General features: G+C 37.8%; 1 protein-coding gene across 2 annotated transcripts in view; it reads right to left on the bottom strand.

Moving 5' to 3' along the window:
- NPAS3 (neuronal PAS domain protein 3) overlaps positions 1–16,526 on the bottom strand; it is a 581,412-nt gene that overhangs the window by 22,046 nt on the left and 542,840 nt on the right. For both annotated transcript variants that reach the window (XM_056493937.1, XM_056493938.1), the window contains 2 exons: positions 9,345–9,538; positions 4,593–4,699 (listed from right to left, as the gene is read on the bottom strand). In XM_056493937.1, the coding sequence (XP_056349912.1) occupies positions 4,593–4,699; positions 9,345–9,538 (301 nt within the window). The remainder of the gene's footprint in view (positions 1–4,592; positions 4,700–9,344; positions 9,539–16,526) is intronic.

Below are 16,526 nucleotides of genomic sequence, written 5' to 3'. Positions count from 1 at the left end.
CAAGGGCAGTTCTACTCCTGCAGGGACTCATGGCTTGGTGGAAGTGTACAAGCTGCCCTATGCTTGACACAGCTCAGTCCTGCAATGCTTTTATGCAGGGGTAAGTAAATAGAAAGGATCCTGCCACCTTCCCCATTCCTGCTAGTGGTAAAGTAGAACTGGGCCATGAAGGCTCTTTCCAGGGTGTTAGTTCTAGATGCATAATATGAAACACAAAACATTCAATTACAACTCCTTCATGCCATGTAATCTAATGAAGAGCTCTGTTACAGAACTAGGATTAGAGACTGTATCTGTGCCAGGGTACAGCTAGACCTGTAATTTTTAGGGTTTGGATTGAAACAGGAGTTATTGCAGCTTAGCTGCTGTGTGTTAGCTGAGCCAACAGCTGGGCCATGATGCTGGATGTGTACAGGCTGCTAGACTAGAGAACACTTTAACCATGATCTCTGTGAGAGAGACTTGATTTATGGTAAGTGATATCTGTCATGATTCTACCAGCAATTTGTTCAACAAACATGGTGAAGATGAACAAATGAGCAGATTCCCAAACTCCTGAAATCCTGAAGCATTTTAAAGCAGGAAAGAGCTTAATAAGGTCTAACTGAAACACCAAAAACTGGCTGAGAGATTTGTGAAAAAGCATGATCATTCAAAGTTTGAATGAAACAGAATAGAAACAACTGCCATAAACTTTTATTTCTATTTGGAAAAAAAATATGTTTCAATAGCCTATGTTATCGTGCCATATATTATGGTGTTGCTAGAAATGCAGGTGTATGTACAGTTAGAGTATGAATTTTGTTTTACTAATTCACAAGGGCATCAAGGCATAACTAGCATAAATCTCCTAATAGAAATTTTGAACTTAATGGAATTTTTACTATTTACTTCACTGGGCTCAGAATTTTAGTCCATAAAAATTGCTTTTTTAGGGCACAACCCCAGGTCCATTGAAGCTCATGAAAGCTTTTCCACTGACCATAACTGACCTTTCATTAGGGCAGTAGTTCCTTTACAAAAGCCTGTTGTCGTTGCTATAATCTTGCAGACCTTCTTCACAATTATACTTGTTATGGTCACATTCCTGAAACTGCTTTTGTCTTCTTTTATCTGAGATAGAGTTAACAAGGACCTGCTTTTCTAAGTTTCTAATGGGCTGCTATGATCTGAAGCCATCAACAGCCCTCTTGATTTTTTTTTTTTTTCTGTGTGATTTTGTGCAACAATTTCTTCTTTGCTTGTTTTTCTCTTTGATGTCTTTGAATATCTTGGATGAGAAGGCAGGATGCAGTGGTCTTACTTGTTCCTTATGATATGTTGCCAGCAAATAGGCAGAATAGCAGTTTTACTTGTGTTTCTTTTACCCTTAAATCTACAATTGCAATTTGGATTCCTTCTGGTTTTAATCATTAAATATTATTTTATTTCCTGTAAAAATACACCAAGATTTTTTGGTTGCATTCTCTGTCAAATGCAACCTTTTTAATTTGCTACTTTCTGAAGTTCTAGTGCTTTCTATCCATTACTTTAGCTTCCAGGTCCTCTTCAAAATATTGCACAATTTTTTTTTTAATTTTTTCAATTTTTTTTTAAATTTTTTTTTTTTTTTTTTTTTTAATGTCATACTGGCAAATATCCTGTGCTCTTTATTTTGGGGAACCAGTTCTGCTGGATTCTATCTTCCACAACCAATGTTTGCCAGTCTGTGAATTTCAGCTCTAATTCTAATTTTACTAAACCAGGAGGATTTTCTCTTTCTAGTTTGGTTTGAATTTGATTTTATATGGTTGACAAGTTGCTATGATGTATTTTGGGGCTCTATAATTTTTTTCTCTTGCTTTCTATACAATTTTTACTGTCAAATGCTAGGAGTTGAACATCTTTCTGGGCAAAGAGATGAACCACTTTGGCTTCTGCAGAACTTAGAGCTAGTTGGCAGATGTACTTTTCCTGTTATTCCCAAGACTAATTTAAACTTGAAGATCTTTCATAAAGAGCATGAGGTTGAACATGAAAAGACAAATGAAAATCCTGTATCTGGGCAGATTCCCTGCCATGTTACAGGCTGGGGACTGACTTGCTGGGTTGTGAAAAGGGACCTGGGGTCCTGCTGGACACTAGGCTAAGCATGAATCAGCAGGGCTGTACTAAAAATGGTACAGCCAGCAGAGCACAGAAAGTCATTATCCCCCTTCACTCATCACTCTTTCAATTCCATCTGGAATCTAGTTTTAGGCTCCTACCATAGGAAATATGTTGATAAACTCAAGTGAGCTCAGAGGAGGTCTGTCACACCAGGGGCTGGTGTGCTTTGCTCTGTGAGGAAAGGCTGGAAACCAGGATTGCTTAGCCTGAAGTTGAGGGGACATCAGGGGAACCTAGCAGCAAGCAGGATACTGCAAAGATGGAGCGAGGAGCTGCACCATCAAAACAGGGAAATTCCAACTGCATAGGAGGAAAAACCCCCAAAACCACTGTAAGGATAACTGACATTTAAGATAATTGGAACAGATCACTCAGAGAAATTGTGGAGAAGATGAAGTTTTTCAACATCAACTAGACAAAGTGCTAAAAAATTTGCTTTGAATTAGTATTGATCTTGCTTTGAGCAGTAGGGTTGTTCCTTCCAACCTAAATGACTCTATGAGCATCTTGTTCCTACAAGACAAGATAAGAAATATACATAAAAGATGTTACTAGCCCTGTCTATTGGAAAGACCAACTAGCCTAGCAAGAATAATTTTGCTATAGCCACACAGCCAGTTTGTGAACCCTGCTGTAGTTGATAGTGGGAGATATCCCTGTGTTTGTAAAGTTTGCAATCCAATCCGCTAAACAGTGAGAGAAGGAGCACAGTAAATTGAAATGATTTTCTAGAAGTCATTCCTGTCTTCAGGGTCTCCTGAGTCCTCGTTCAGTGCTCATACACTGGGCCACACTGCATTTATACTCTCTGCATAGATCTTGAATTTTTCCGAAGATGAATGTTACATAAAACATATCCTATTTCAGAGAGAAGTGGTCATTCAGAAGATTAAGGTCTTTTTCAAATGGGGTGTTCATCTATGCCAGGTGGTATGGTAAATCTGAGTCATAAATATCTTTTATTTCCTTGGTCAGATAGTGCAGTGAAAGTGCAACTTGTCATTTTTGACTTCCAGTTTCAAGAGCACCAAGAATTCGAGTTTCTGAATTTGTTCCTTCATTTCTCAGCAAGTGACAAATTCTCCTGGATATTAAATGCTTAAAATTTAAATGATACAAAATTACTTTGTTTATCCCTTTGGATAGTTAAGTTTGTTTTTTTCTTTCCTGCGGAAATATACCTAACCTGATCTTATGCCAAATACACTTTACATTCTGGAAACTTCTGAAATCTTTACACAGCCTAATCCTGCTGTTGGCTGTCATATGTTGTCATAGAAGCTGTCCCTATTCTCCTGTTTCCAGTCAGGGTTATCCTCCTATCTTCCCTTGCAGATCAAGCAAGGTAATTTGGGATGGAACATCTTTTTCTGCCTTCTAGTGTAGTCATATGGTTTTGTAAAATCTAATTAAATGTGGCTGCATTTGGGCTGCTGCCCTTTTATTAGGAAATGCTAGTAGGACGTGATGAAGGGGGAGCAGAGTTATTCAAATTTGTGACTCTGAATTTAAGAAGTAGTTTGCAGATTGTCTTCTGCATTAAGAAAAACACCAAAGTCAATCATAAATGCAGTCAGTCACTGAAACTTTCAGAGAATTATCTGCCTTCACTGCAGGCACAGATAAATTAGAGATTATGGGCATAAGTCTTTTTTCGCACAAGGGTAAATCAGGAGCCCCATCACTGAAGTCAACAGATCTCAACAAGAAAAGAATTAGGCCCTATGGCTTTTAATAAGAGGAACACAAAGAGTTTAATTACCAGGAATCAAGCTGAACCTCCCTTCCCCCATGCACAGACATTGCACATGTTCTCTCGCAAGGTTTGTCTCTTGCAACATTTTTGTTCTTCTGTTTTCCTTCCCCTAATCAGATACTACCAGTGTGCATATAACAGGGACTCAGATGCTGTAAGGATGGGGGTCATTTAGATGTTAACACGTGGGGTGGTTAAAGCTCTAGCAGAGCTGTAGCTCAGCTCTGTGTCCAAAAACCTGGTGAAATCCCAATTATGCTGCAGTTTTTGTCCTCCATGTTATGATTCAGAAAAAACCCAAAATCCTCAAAGAGGAGGAGTTCCTATCCTGTGCCAGGGAGGGAGTTTCTAATGTAAGCAATACCTCTTTAAGGATTAAAAAATGCATAGCACATGTAAATTAATAGCTGCTGGAAATTCAAGTAATTCAAATATAATGCTGTATTTCCACATACTTAAATAATCTTATATGTCTATAAAAAGACTTGAAAATAAATCACACAAAGAATTACATTTAAGCCATCCTCTATGAAAACCTCTGGCAAAAAAAAAAAAAAAAAAAAAAAAAAAAAAAAAAAAAAAAAAAAAGCAGGTGAAAGACAAAGATCCCAGTTGTGGAATATAAATAATAGTTTAGGAGTAATCAGCTGTTGCACCAGATTATTTTGACAAAAATGGAAGTACTTACAGTCTAAGTGACTATGTCTAATGCCTTCCACATCTTCAGCATGAATGAAGTGGTAACATCTTTTTCCTACAATATCTACAGGGGTCAGATCCATGTAATCACTAATCCTAAAAAGGAAAAAGAACACACAGCCTATAATTCGAGAAAGAAAAGAACAAAAGAATTGTCAAATGACTCAGAAAGTGAAATCTGCTAAAAAGTTTTTTCAGCATTATATCATTTGTATGGAATATCTGTATAAATGAGACAAGGCCTTAGAGGAAAAAAAGAGAAAGAATTCTTTTTAAAGAAACCTGGAAATTATTTTATCCATTTAACTAAGTGGAAAATTAAATTCTAGTACATATTTCCCATGTAGCATAACACCAGGACAATATAATTCCATGAAATTGTAAAGCATTAGTGGCAATCCAAAATCCTCATTAAAAGACAAAGATGATTCAAGGTTACATAATAAAGTAGAAACATGTTATGTTTATACCAAATGATTAGAGACACATTTCATTTCAACAGATTGGTCTTCTATTGGGTATATTCATGAAAAAGCTCTTCAACCATTTCTTGGCACCAAGTCCAAACTCGTATTTCAAGGGATATAATTTAAATGCTGAGACACACAGATGCCTCAGGGTGTTATCTTTTTTAGTCTAATTCATTTGGGAGCTCAGCTTTAACTCTGGGTCCTTTCAACTGGGACTTTGTTGTTTATTGCACATAGAAACTTTAAAATCTATTCTGCAGCCCTTAGTGCGTGTGTGTGTCTGTGTGTGTGTGTAAACTGGTATCATGGAGAGTCAAGGTGTCAGTGTCCTTAAACACAGTACAGAAATTAAAAAGAAAACTGGAAAATGTCTTGCTCACACAAGCATTTGAAACTATGTCTGTTTTCTAGACATAGAATATTTTTTTTAGGGTTTGAAATAATCTGCAATAATTGTGGTACATTCTATGATAGAATCTGGGATAGGAAATCCCATCCTGCTTGCCTAATAGAAAGGGAAAATTTTCAGGCAGACCACTATCCTGTGTTCCTGTAAAACATATGCATAGGCTTGTGCTTGAGCAGATCAATGGTTCCACTGACTTACAGGACTGTTAACATGACTGAAATTTAAAGGTAGGCATATGGTAGAGTGTTCTGCTGAATTTGCTAAATTGTGCACACGTTTGTAGGCTTGAGGCTTGCTGCACAAGACTGTTTCTGCATATCTGAAGGAACTACTGACAGCCACTGTCATGGCCAGCAAGCCAAACCTCTTCCATGTGCTTATTTCCTTTTGGACACATACTACCAGATGTGGCATCACAGCCCACATTAAACTGGCTGTTGTCTCTCTCCAAATGGTCTCCCACCCATAACAATTGATTTTGAAAACACACAGACTGATCCTGCACTCTAGCAGTAGTCTCTTCATTTTGCTTTTACTTATTTATCACCATGTGAGATGATTTTTCCCCTGCAGGTGCTTTTCTCACTCCACTGACTAATAAAGAAGTCCTAGATTATTTTAAATGGTGAATCTTAGATGACACAAATCCTACATTTGCAAAATAGATACAGATTAACATATCACTGTATTTTACACTCTCAAAGAAAAATATTAATTTTTAGAAATCACCAGTATACTAGCTAACAGATCTTGACTCAGAGGGAAGCTAATGTCTGGCTAGTTTGTGCACCGAGTCCAGGATTACGAAGGAGATCTCTTCATTCAGAGGAAAGTAACAAGATGCACCCAAAGACTTGAGTAATGTCACTCCTGCTCACTGCTGTTTCAAGCAGGCAACCACTTGGAAAAGTAGGAGTACTATTGATCTCACCCCTGCTGATCCAATGGTCCACTGTGAGCATTCATTTCAGTTAAGTGGCATGGCTTCTGCTCCACACTCCCTGCAGCTGCCAGTAACTCCCCATTGCTCCATAAATAGTGCTTACAGCTGGCCCAGCATGGATCCATTTTTCTCTGTTTTCATCAATGTTGTGCTTGCTTTACTGTGGCACCACAAAGAATTTCGTAGCTGCCCGCAAGTGCCAGGAGTCAAGCCCATATATTCAGGGAGGGATACTTATCTCCTCTTCTATAATCCCAGAAGAGAGATCCCAATGTCCCTGACTCAGAGAGCAGCCCTGGCAAACACCCAGATAATTAATCTGACAGCTTCAATCAGCTGTTCCATTAATTCCTTCCCATCTTCTGTTTTGTTTTTGTTTTTTTTTTTTTTTTTTTCCCCCATTTCTCCAGTTTTTACAGTCACATTCTGCATTGTAGCTGCTATGAAATCCAGGTTCTGTCAGTCTTATTTCATTTTCCACGACTGCAAATCCTGCTGCCTCAGTGAGATCACATTCACCACTCGGCACTGGCAGAAGTATTTCTACTATTTGAAATCACTTTTAAAAACTGTTTTTAACAGATTTTTAACAGGGGCTAAAGTGGAATTACTGTAGCATACATTAAAGTACCACCATATGTATTCTGCATTGCATGAGATAAAATCCATCACAAACAAGGAAAAGTTGCTTTACAAGATTGCCTTCAGCTTAAAAATTGAAAAAACATTAACAAACTCAACACTTTCTTGCTGTCTTACGACAATTTACCATGTCTTATCAGCCCTTCCTATGTGATTACCAATCAGTGCACCTCACCTGATGAATTTTAAAGTTTTCAGTGATGCCTTTCTCAGGCATATGAAAGTTTTATTGCTACATGAATATAAAGGGAAGGTTTTAGAAAAATATTTAATTAAACCCCCCCCCCCACATATACAATTTAGGGCTCATAAAAATGCCAAACTCACAGCAGAGAAAGGATACATCTTCCTCATTTGGCCTGGAAGTTCATACCATACTTGACCTGATGGAACAGTTCCTTTTTCACATCTATTTGATTCCTGGATTTTTAATGGAGGTTGCCAATAAAGGTAGCAGTAAGTGCAGATGACTTTGTTAAAAGGGAATCTGTTCATTTGGAACTGGATAGATACCAGCAACTCATTTCACAGAGGCCTTTGAAAAACTCTGCAGTGGTAGCAGCTTTCCATTGCTACCTAGGTAGGTCACAGTGAAATCAAAGACTTAAGGAAAAAGTTTTGTTCTAGATCCTATTTCTTATCCCCAGAGCTCCTTTGCAAGCTGCCAGATTATACAGTATCTGGATACTCACTGGGTAGAGTTTTGGGCAAAAAGTTCAAACTTTAATGCCACTGTTTACTTTTACTGTGACTTTGTGCAAGCCATTTTCCATGAAGCAGTTTTTCCAGGCTTAAAAACTACATTTGCTTTTAGATAATGCATTGGAAGTATAGATGAAGTGTTCTGTCTAATACTCAAGTAATATTATTAAAAAATGCAGCAGCAGTGCAGCAATGTGGCAGCAAAGACAACCTCATAATTGAAGTCCTAGATTATTTTGTTTAAGATCCTGATTCAACAAAACAATTAAGTTTATCCTTTTAAATGAAAGTTTCTATTGATGTGCTATTCTGATCATGGGTATCCCACTATCATCGAGCAATTATGATTGCTCGTATCAGAGAGCTTCCACTCAATTTATGATATGCCATGTTGCTGTCACAAGAAAAGTTTGCAGTAGTCACCTTGTTTCTTCAACTTTTTGTGGAAAGTCCCCTTTGCAAAATTTCTTTTGGCTGCATTTCATTCCTTCTTGCTTTCCGACCTTTTCCCCATATGTCAGACTTCCATCAATGGACTCAAACTTATATCTTACAATTTCCTTCTCAGATATTTTCACTCTGCTCCAGATACCTACTCCCTGGATTATATTTTTATTTTTCAGGACTCTGAGTTCTAAATGGTCTTGATCAGCCCCTCTGATCCCAGGCTTTTCCCCACCCCACCCACAGCCCAGACCCCCATGGCAGCCCCTGGCAGTGCCCAGCTCCTCACAGCCCTGCCTGGCCATCAGCCCTCTGACCCAACCCCAGCCCACTGCACTGCCTATCCTCAGGGAAATGCCAGTGCCAGGGGCTGGAGCTGCCCAGCTGCCCTCTGGTGTGGGATGCCACATCCTGCCCTCACAGGTCACCATGCAGAGCCCTAGAGCTATGGGCACCCAGCCCCCAGGGAGCAGGCAGCTGAATTTAAATCCTCTCTCACCTCCTGAGATCACTCATCACTATCACATAGAACACAGCCCCCCCAAACAACTCTTCATCACCTGTTCCCATTTCACTGCTGTCTATCCCAGTATGCCCTTAACCAATTTTATTCTTCAGTTTTCCCACCTCTAACTGCAACAGATCCCACCTCTCTAGCCTACTATCTAGGCCATCTGTGCTTCTGTTCCATTAAACACTGAGCATGATAGCTGTAATCTGCAAATTAGTTCAAAAATGGAAAACTTTAAAACTTCAGACAGAAAAACTTGTGCAGGGGAGGATGGAGGAGCATAAGGACAGGCATACAGGTCAGACCAACGTCTGTCTAGTCCCAAATCTTGCCTCTGAGAGGAATGGTGAAAGATTGTAAAAAGCAGAGAAAGCTTAGACAAATATTTCCTGGTGTATCTTCCCCTATTTCAGAAGACATCCTGTAAAATTACAGTTTTAAATTTACCTTCTCGTTCTAAGAATGTGTAGTAGTAGCAGGTAATGATGATGAGAGTGAATGCTCTCCTACAATACCAGGATGACATGGCAAGAGTCAAAAATTTCAGAACTTCGTGCCGAGCCCATGGAACAAAGAATACACACAATTAAACAAAGAAGTAAAGGATCTAAAGGCTGTACCTATTTTCACAGTAAATGATATTGAGGTCCATGTTCACACGAGTGACAAACATGTGGCAGTCAATCCTGACTTCATTAATTGTGGGAGGTGGCAAGGCATGAGCAACGACAACAAGTCCCATGATTTGGCTGGGCACTGTCCGTCCGTGTGACAGCGACACTCTCAGACGCAGCCGGCCTGTTATATGGATCACCTGGAAAACAAAAACAACAACAACCACCCCGTGAATTCTGAACACGGCTCTGACATCACTTTCTTCTAAAGGATGGCTTTCCTTCTCCCTACAGATATTGGCTGTCAGCATGCCCTATATGTTCTCATGGCAAAAAGAACATAACAGGCAAATTCTTCACATTCATCAAGTAAAAACCTAAGAAATGCCGTAGTGTTGATTTTTGAGGCGTGGTGGTTGTTACACAAAGAAAGAAGACAACAACAACAACAACGGAGTAGAAATTCAACAAAGGAGAGTGGGAAATAATGAAGCTGGAAATTAATAAAGTAACCATTTTGTAATATTTGGAAATTGAATATGACACAAGAATGGACAGCAGTTTTGAAACATAACGGATTTGAGTTTTTAGTCACCTAAACTATGGAGACACTGCTCACTGCCTTGAATTTCTTCTTCGTGGTTAGTAATTTGAGAAGCAACAGCCTAAAGGTGTTCTATGAGCTTAGGTGCAGGATGGTCTTCCTACATCCACAGCCAAGCACTTAAAGAGTTGGTAGACATGTAATGCCTTTGGCTAGGGCACTAGGCATGTATGGAGAGCTTTGGGGGTGATGGCTTTCTCCCACATGCACAAGACAATACCACAAGATGCTCATATTCAATAGCATCTGTAAAAACTGCATACCTTCTAAGGCTGCCTGAAACTCTGGGAAAAGAATAATTCACCACTTCCAGTTTCACTCTGCATATAGATAAAGGGGTTGTTTTATCCAGTAAAAGAATATAAATACAGCACATTGAAATGAAAATGCAAACTGCAGTTCCTGTACTCGTGGATAAGAGAGGCGCAAGCATTGACAGTTGCAGGCTGTCGCAGATTTTCCTGCTCAGACTGTGGTACAACACCAACATTAAGGGAACACTTCCAGGAGACGAGGGCCTCTTTGTCATCCCAGACTCCCTGCCCAGAGGTCAACAGAGAAGTTAGCCTATTCCTGGGTCATGGGAGGAGATGACAAAAGTGGGGCAATTAGTGCACTGATACTCATCTCACAAAGACAGAAAACAAACTCTTATGATCTGAGATTCATAATAGAAAGTGAGAGAGAAGAAAAGTTGTCATTTTTAAGACTGCATATCACAAAGTGCATCCAAATTCAAATCTAATTAATACTAGTAGATCTGTGATCTAAGAATTGAAATTTGTTTATTTTTTTATCCTAGTCATTGAAACATCTCCTTTCACCACTATTTCACCTTTTGAGCCTAGCCAGTGTGGTGAATCAGAATGAGGAAAGTGATTAGCTGCTGTGGCCATTTCAGTTACAGATTTCTGACCACCCATGTTTAAAGTAACTATTGCCTAAACTCACACTTAATGCACCTTTCAAGGGCAAACTACTCTATGAATATTTGAAAAAGTTCCTAAAGGCAAAGATGCAAAAATAGCATTTCAAACACACTTTAATTATTTCTTTTTCTTAAAACCTCATTAACTAATGAAGAAATAGCTAAAAGAAATAGGATTAACTTCACAGGAGGGGCAGTAATAGTATATTTTGCTCCTTCGAGCTAGGCTTGCACATACATCTGCTTTTTATCATTATCTGTCTCTTTTTATCATGCAGTTTCAGCTTACTGCAAAACTCAAATCTGTAAATGCTTGGAAAAATGCTGATGGATAACTGGTTAAAATGTGAAAATTTATCTTATACTGAACGTGCTATGCAAAAGTATCATTTTTCTGTTGTTTTTTCATATGAGTCCTTATGCTGATATGTTTGAAGTTGGCATTAAGGCTTCACGGAATTTTTAAGTTATATCATATATATATCTTCTTTGTATTTTTCTAAACCTTCATGTCATTTTAGCTAAATATCAACATGATTTGTTTTTGAACAACTCTCTATTCAGGCAGTACCTCACTTTTTTTCTGGTTCTTCATCTGAAATACACTTCAGATGTAGTATTGCCCAAGAGACAGTTCCAAACCTGCTGGAACCACCATATATTAACATTGTTGAATTTCAAGAGAATTTACTGCCAAATTCAAATTATTTAGCTTGTTCCTAATTCTACCATGGATCAAAACATGTTCTGAATTCCCATATGAAGTCAAATTTTAGGGGTCAGCACTCAATTACATTCTGATTCTGTACACTGGGAAATGTAGAGCAAACCACCCATCAGTTCCAATGCCTGTGTGCCTCTAACGAAACTGTATTTCCATGCCTGAAATCCCTTTCTATGACAGCATTAGTCAAATGCACCAAGTGGGAAAAATCTAATTGGTAGTAAAAAACAATTCTAACTGCCATGACCTTGTCTATATTGTGAGTATTGCCACTTTTAACACTGGTTCATTTGAACTGGGATTAGGGGTGATAGGAATTACAGGGTCAATTATCTCCCGTAGCTAAAATGAATCTCTTTATAATTCAATCCCACAGCACTAGTCTATCATATCCTAAAGCAGTATTATGACTTTAATGAAGCTAAATTGCAACAATAAACTGTTTTATGAAGGACAATACTTGGCTCCAGATGTAAATATTTAATAAAAATTTGCTAGGAATATACTGAAAAACAAAAGTAAATGCAGTTCTTCCATGCAGTTTTCTTTATAAATGCTTCCTTCTGAAAAGTTAGTCCTAGTCAATCTTTAAACTCTGTCTTCTTTCTATTACTGCCATGTGATTAGACAGGCATATTTAGATGCCACAGAGAGAGAAGATGGAGATGCTGTGTTCTGTCTATTACAAAAACGGTGGGTGAATGCTATGCTCCTGATCACAGCATCATCAGAAACTTTGTATGTCAAGAGCTGTACAGATTTCCCCATCATTTCTTCATCTACCTCTTCAATTGAATTAATAACAAGACTCCTTTTTTATGTTGCTGGGATCTGGACTGGGTTAACTGTCAGAGACTTCTTTGCTTACAAATTGTTTATTAGTAGGTGTAACCATGATTCTATGATTCATCCTGTAGAAACACAGGGAAAGCCTGTGGTTGAAATAAACCATGTGACCTGATTGAGACCAGAATTTTCTTAGGCCATTCTGATCTACATTATTGCTTGTAGTATAACCTTGGATAGGCAGGTGGGTGAAGAAAAAAAACATTTTGCAAAACCAATACTTTTAACACTGGGAAATTAAAATAACCCATATACTCTACAGTTGTAATGCTGAAGCAAGACAAATACTGTAAAAATCTTCTGTAGTGCTTAATTGCTTTGTTTAAAACAAAAAAATCTAAATCAACTTTGCCTGATACTCCAACATTGGAAAAAAATTATTTGGCTTTTATTTTTAGCTGATTAGAAAACGGATTTGCAAAATATTGTAAGTACATGTAAACACATGAGTTTATGAGTGTGGGAGTGTTAACAAGCCACACTGGTTGGACAAATATATATTTCTTTTCCTTGCCATATGCTCTCTTTAGTCATCTGTTAGCAATATGCACTTAGATGTGCTCTACTAATGTCTACTCACTATAAACAAGCACATCACAAAGACCTTGATAAAACCTTCCCTCTGTCAATACTTAAGGAAAATAAAGCCCAGCAATCAAAAAACACATCTGGAACCTGCTCATCATCCTTTAAAGCTAAATCTCACCTCTGAAGATGGAAATACTTTCTTTGTCAAAAGATATCTTTAAATATTATATCCATTTTTCTTTCACATACATGTGATGCCAGAGTAAGGACATGCATTACCAGAGGCTATAAAAACCTGCAAGCATGAAAAATCTGTGAATTTCACCTTTCAGATGTCTCTGTGTGCTTCAAAACTTAAACTTCAATTTGAAATAAATTTCTAAACTACTTCTTTGTTCTCTGTGTAAATGACTATGCCAATTTATTGTGTGTGTGAAACCACAGCACTGGCAGTTGTCCCTCCAGGTCATTTAATGAGACATTAAATTTGAAATCTTAAAATGATTGTGTAGAATAAATTTTTAAATTTTAGAAAGCAGTTAGTGTGTGCACCTAGGTGTTTGTTTAGCTACTTTATAAACAACTCACACATGCATTTATTCCCCTTTACAGAAACAACTGTTTCTGAAGGATACATACATACATACATGCATATATATATATATATATGTTTTTGTCTCTCAAAGATGCTATTTTATACTTCAAAAGTCAACACCTAAATCTTAAAACACAACCAATGTAAACTGATGAAATTGGCCTGACAGATATCTTACAAACTATACTCATAGTTTCTAATTTTTCTTTCAAAAACTTGTGTGCTCCTTCACTCACTGATACACATACATGCATCTCAAAACCTGTCTGTGACACGAGTGAGACAAATGTTTTAACAGTCTGCAAGGTAACCAGTTCCTACATGGTTTCAGGTGATTTCTAAAGAGTGAACATTTGGAAGCAGACATTCCTCCAGACTATTAAGAGAAAACAGAATTCAGCGCCACATTGGGAATTTACACAATAACATCTGAAAGTTTTTCCTTTTCTGACATAAAAATATAATCATGTCTATCAACCTAAATTTCAGTATAGGTTTCTTTATTTACCACATTTCTGTTCTTTTCTGCCCACGTTGCACTGCAATCACTACAACATTTATACTTGCTTATATTTTCTCATGGTCAGAAATTGTTTGCTTCTGTGGTTCCACAGCCCCATCATCACTGAGATCAAAGCCTGCTCTCTCTCTCAGCCTTCATGGAAGCTTTGGGAGAATACATCATTGGCTTCTACTTATCATTCAGCAGTAGTTGGGATCTGAGAGGTCCAGTAAGGCTTTGTGTTTGCAGTTCTGTAATATTTCCATATCCCTTTCTCAGACTTACTGCATTTCTATAAACACTACAGTATTACTAACAGGAGATTCCATGGAGCATGATATTTTGGAAAAGGAATGAGCCACTACAACTGTAATGTGTTGCATCATCCCAAATGTGCAGCAATCCTGAGATGTCCCAAATGCATCCAGCTTGCTGTGCATAGGCTGATCAGGTCTCTCTCATGTACACTTAGCTTAACACAGAGAGGGCACATTGGGCTTGCCATGTGCACTTTACATGATGGGTTTCTTCTGTCATGTAAAGTTTGTAGATGCATGTTCCAGTTGAATCAATGTTAGATTTGCTATCTCTTTTAATCTATGAAATAACCATTTTATAATTTTCCCTTGCTAACATCAGCCATCTCCAACTTCATTAACACCATCTATCTTTTCTCTTGGACAGCATAACCAAATAACTTACCTGCTTATGGTAATTGTTCTTGATGTTTATTTGATTCAAAAATTTGTTACTTCAGTTTTAGCCTTGAAAAAGTGCTTATATGCTGAAAACCCTGGATATCTGGGGTCTTTTTCTTGACTACAGTAGTCCATCTAATAAAAGACATTGAGTCTACACAACAACCTTGTCCTATTATATCAAGTCCACACCAGAACAAAGAAAGCAGTATTTAGTGCAACTGTGGCTGATACATTCAGAACTATGGTGGATGAAAATAAGACAAAGCAATAGTCTATGACTCCTGCAGTCAGTCTTGATTGAGTTAGGCAATGAATGCCACGTGAAACCACTGTTCAGAGTTGTGGTCTTGAGCACCCATTCAAAGAATATGAGTCTGATTTCAAGGAGTGGGAACATTATTCCTAGCACATACATAGTCTCAAGGTCAATAGCCTCTTTTCCATCTACAAGTACATTTCAAATCCCTTCAAATACACCTGCAAAAGATAGCCTGAAAATGGAAATGGTATTTACATTTAAACAGCATGTTTGGTCTCAGGACGTATTTTATTGTTAAAAAGTCAATACTAGTTTTTTGGAGACACTTTAGGCTTTTCCCATCTTTCCTCAGTTATCACTCTCTCAAATAATAAGATTCAAAAGCTATTCTACTGCTTAAAATAGTCACAGGTAGAATTTAGGCTAATCCTAAGGGTTTAAAAAGAAAGTATCCGTATGAGACCTCAAAGTTATTGGTGCTTAAAGACAAGAATCATGTGAGAAACAACCCAGTGTGGTAGGCTCAGCTCAAAGCACTTGCTCAATCCCTAAAATGATCTGAGTAGAACATTACTGATTACATGTGGGGAATGTTGAGATCAGCAGCAAGCACAATAGCCACAGTCACTTTCATTCAAGTACACTGCAGGGAACAGATCTCTTCTGCTAAAGTTACTGTTTTGGGCACACATGCAACAACTGCTTGTCCCTCAACCTCAGGAAGCAGAAAGTTTATCTCCCACTTATGTCTGTCTAGATAATAAAATAAAGAGAAGGGAAGGGGGACAGCTTTCTAACTCTGCACAAAAGAGTTAAGGCAAAAGAAGAATGTGATATTGCCCAAGTTACATTGGCTAGGCTAAGGTTATCTTATCTAACACTACTCTGTGACAGTAATGTCAGGCTATTGTATGATAAACAATTCCTAAAGCTGCCATTAAAAAACAAACAAACAAGCAAACAAAAAAGCATTTTCAAGAGTGCACAAATATTTTTCAAGAGTTATCAAATCTTAACAGACTGGGAAATGAGCAGAAGATCAGAGGTTCCTCAAGTATTTATGGATCCATTAGATTAACATTATTAGATCCTAAATTTATGGCTTTTTCATTCTGCTATATAACACATTTACAGTTTTTAATTTGGGATACTAGATAAGCAGTCACTCTTCAGTATAGTATAGCACAGTGCTCTGTGCTGTATATGGGCACATTTCATGTCAGAATTCTGAGGTCCAGTCTTGCACTGGTATTCATTGCACTAGTAAAAGCTGCATGATCAGGTCTCTCCTTTCAAAAGCACATTTGTATTTTAAAGTATGTGAATGATAGGATATCCTTTCCTGTGTTGTGATTTTTCATTAATTGCAAAGGATTAAAAAGCTGCTTTTCTCTAAACAAAAGATGTTATAGAGCTGACACTCCTGAAATCAGCTTTATAATATAAACTCAAGAAATATTGTGTTGAGGCACTGCACATTATAATTTTTCAGTTATTTTGC

This window comes from Oenanthe melanoleuca, chromosome 5, assembly GCF_029582105.1.
Source record: "Oenanthe melanoleuca isolate GR-GAL-2019-014 chromosome 5, OMel1.0, whole genome shotgun sequence".
Classification (NCBI taxonomy): domain Eukaryota; kingdom Metazoa; phylum Chordata; class Aves; order Passeriformes; family Muscicapidae; genus Oenanthe; species Oenanthe melanoleuca.
The sequence above is the reverse complement of the archived record's forward strand: the minus strand, read 5'-3'. Positions and strand labels throughout refer to the sequence as shown.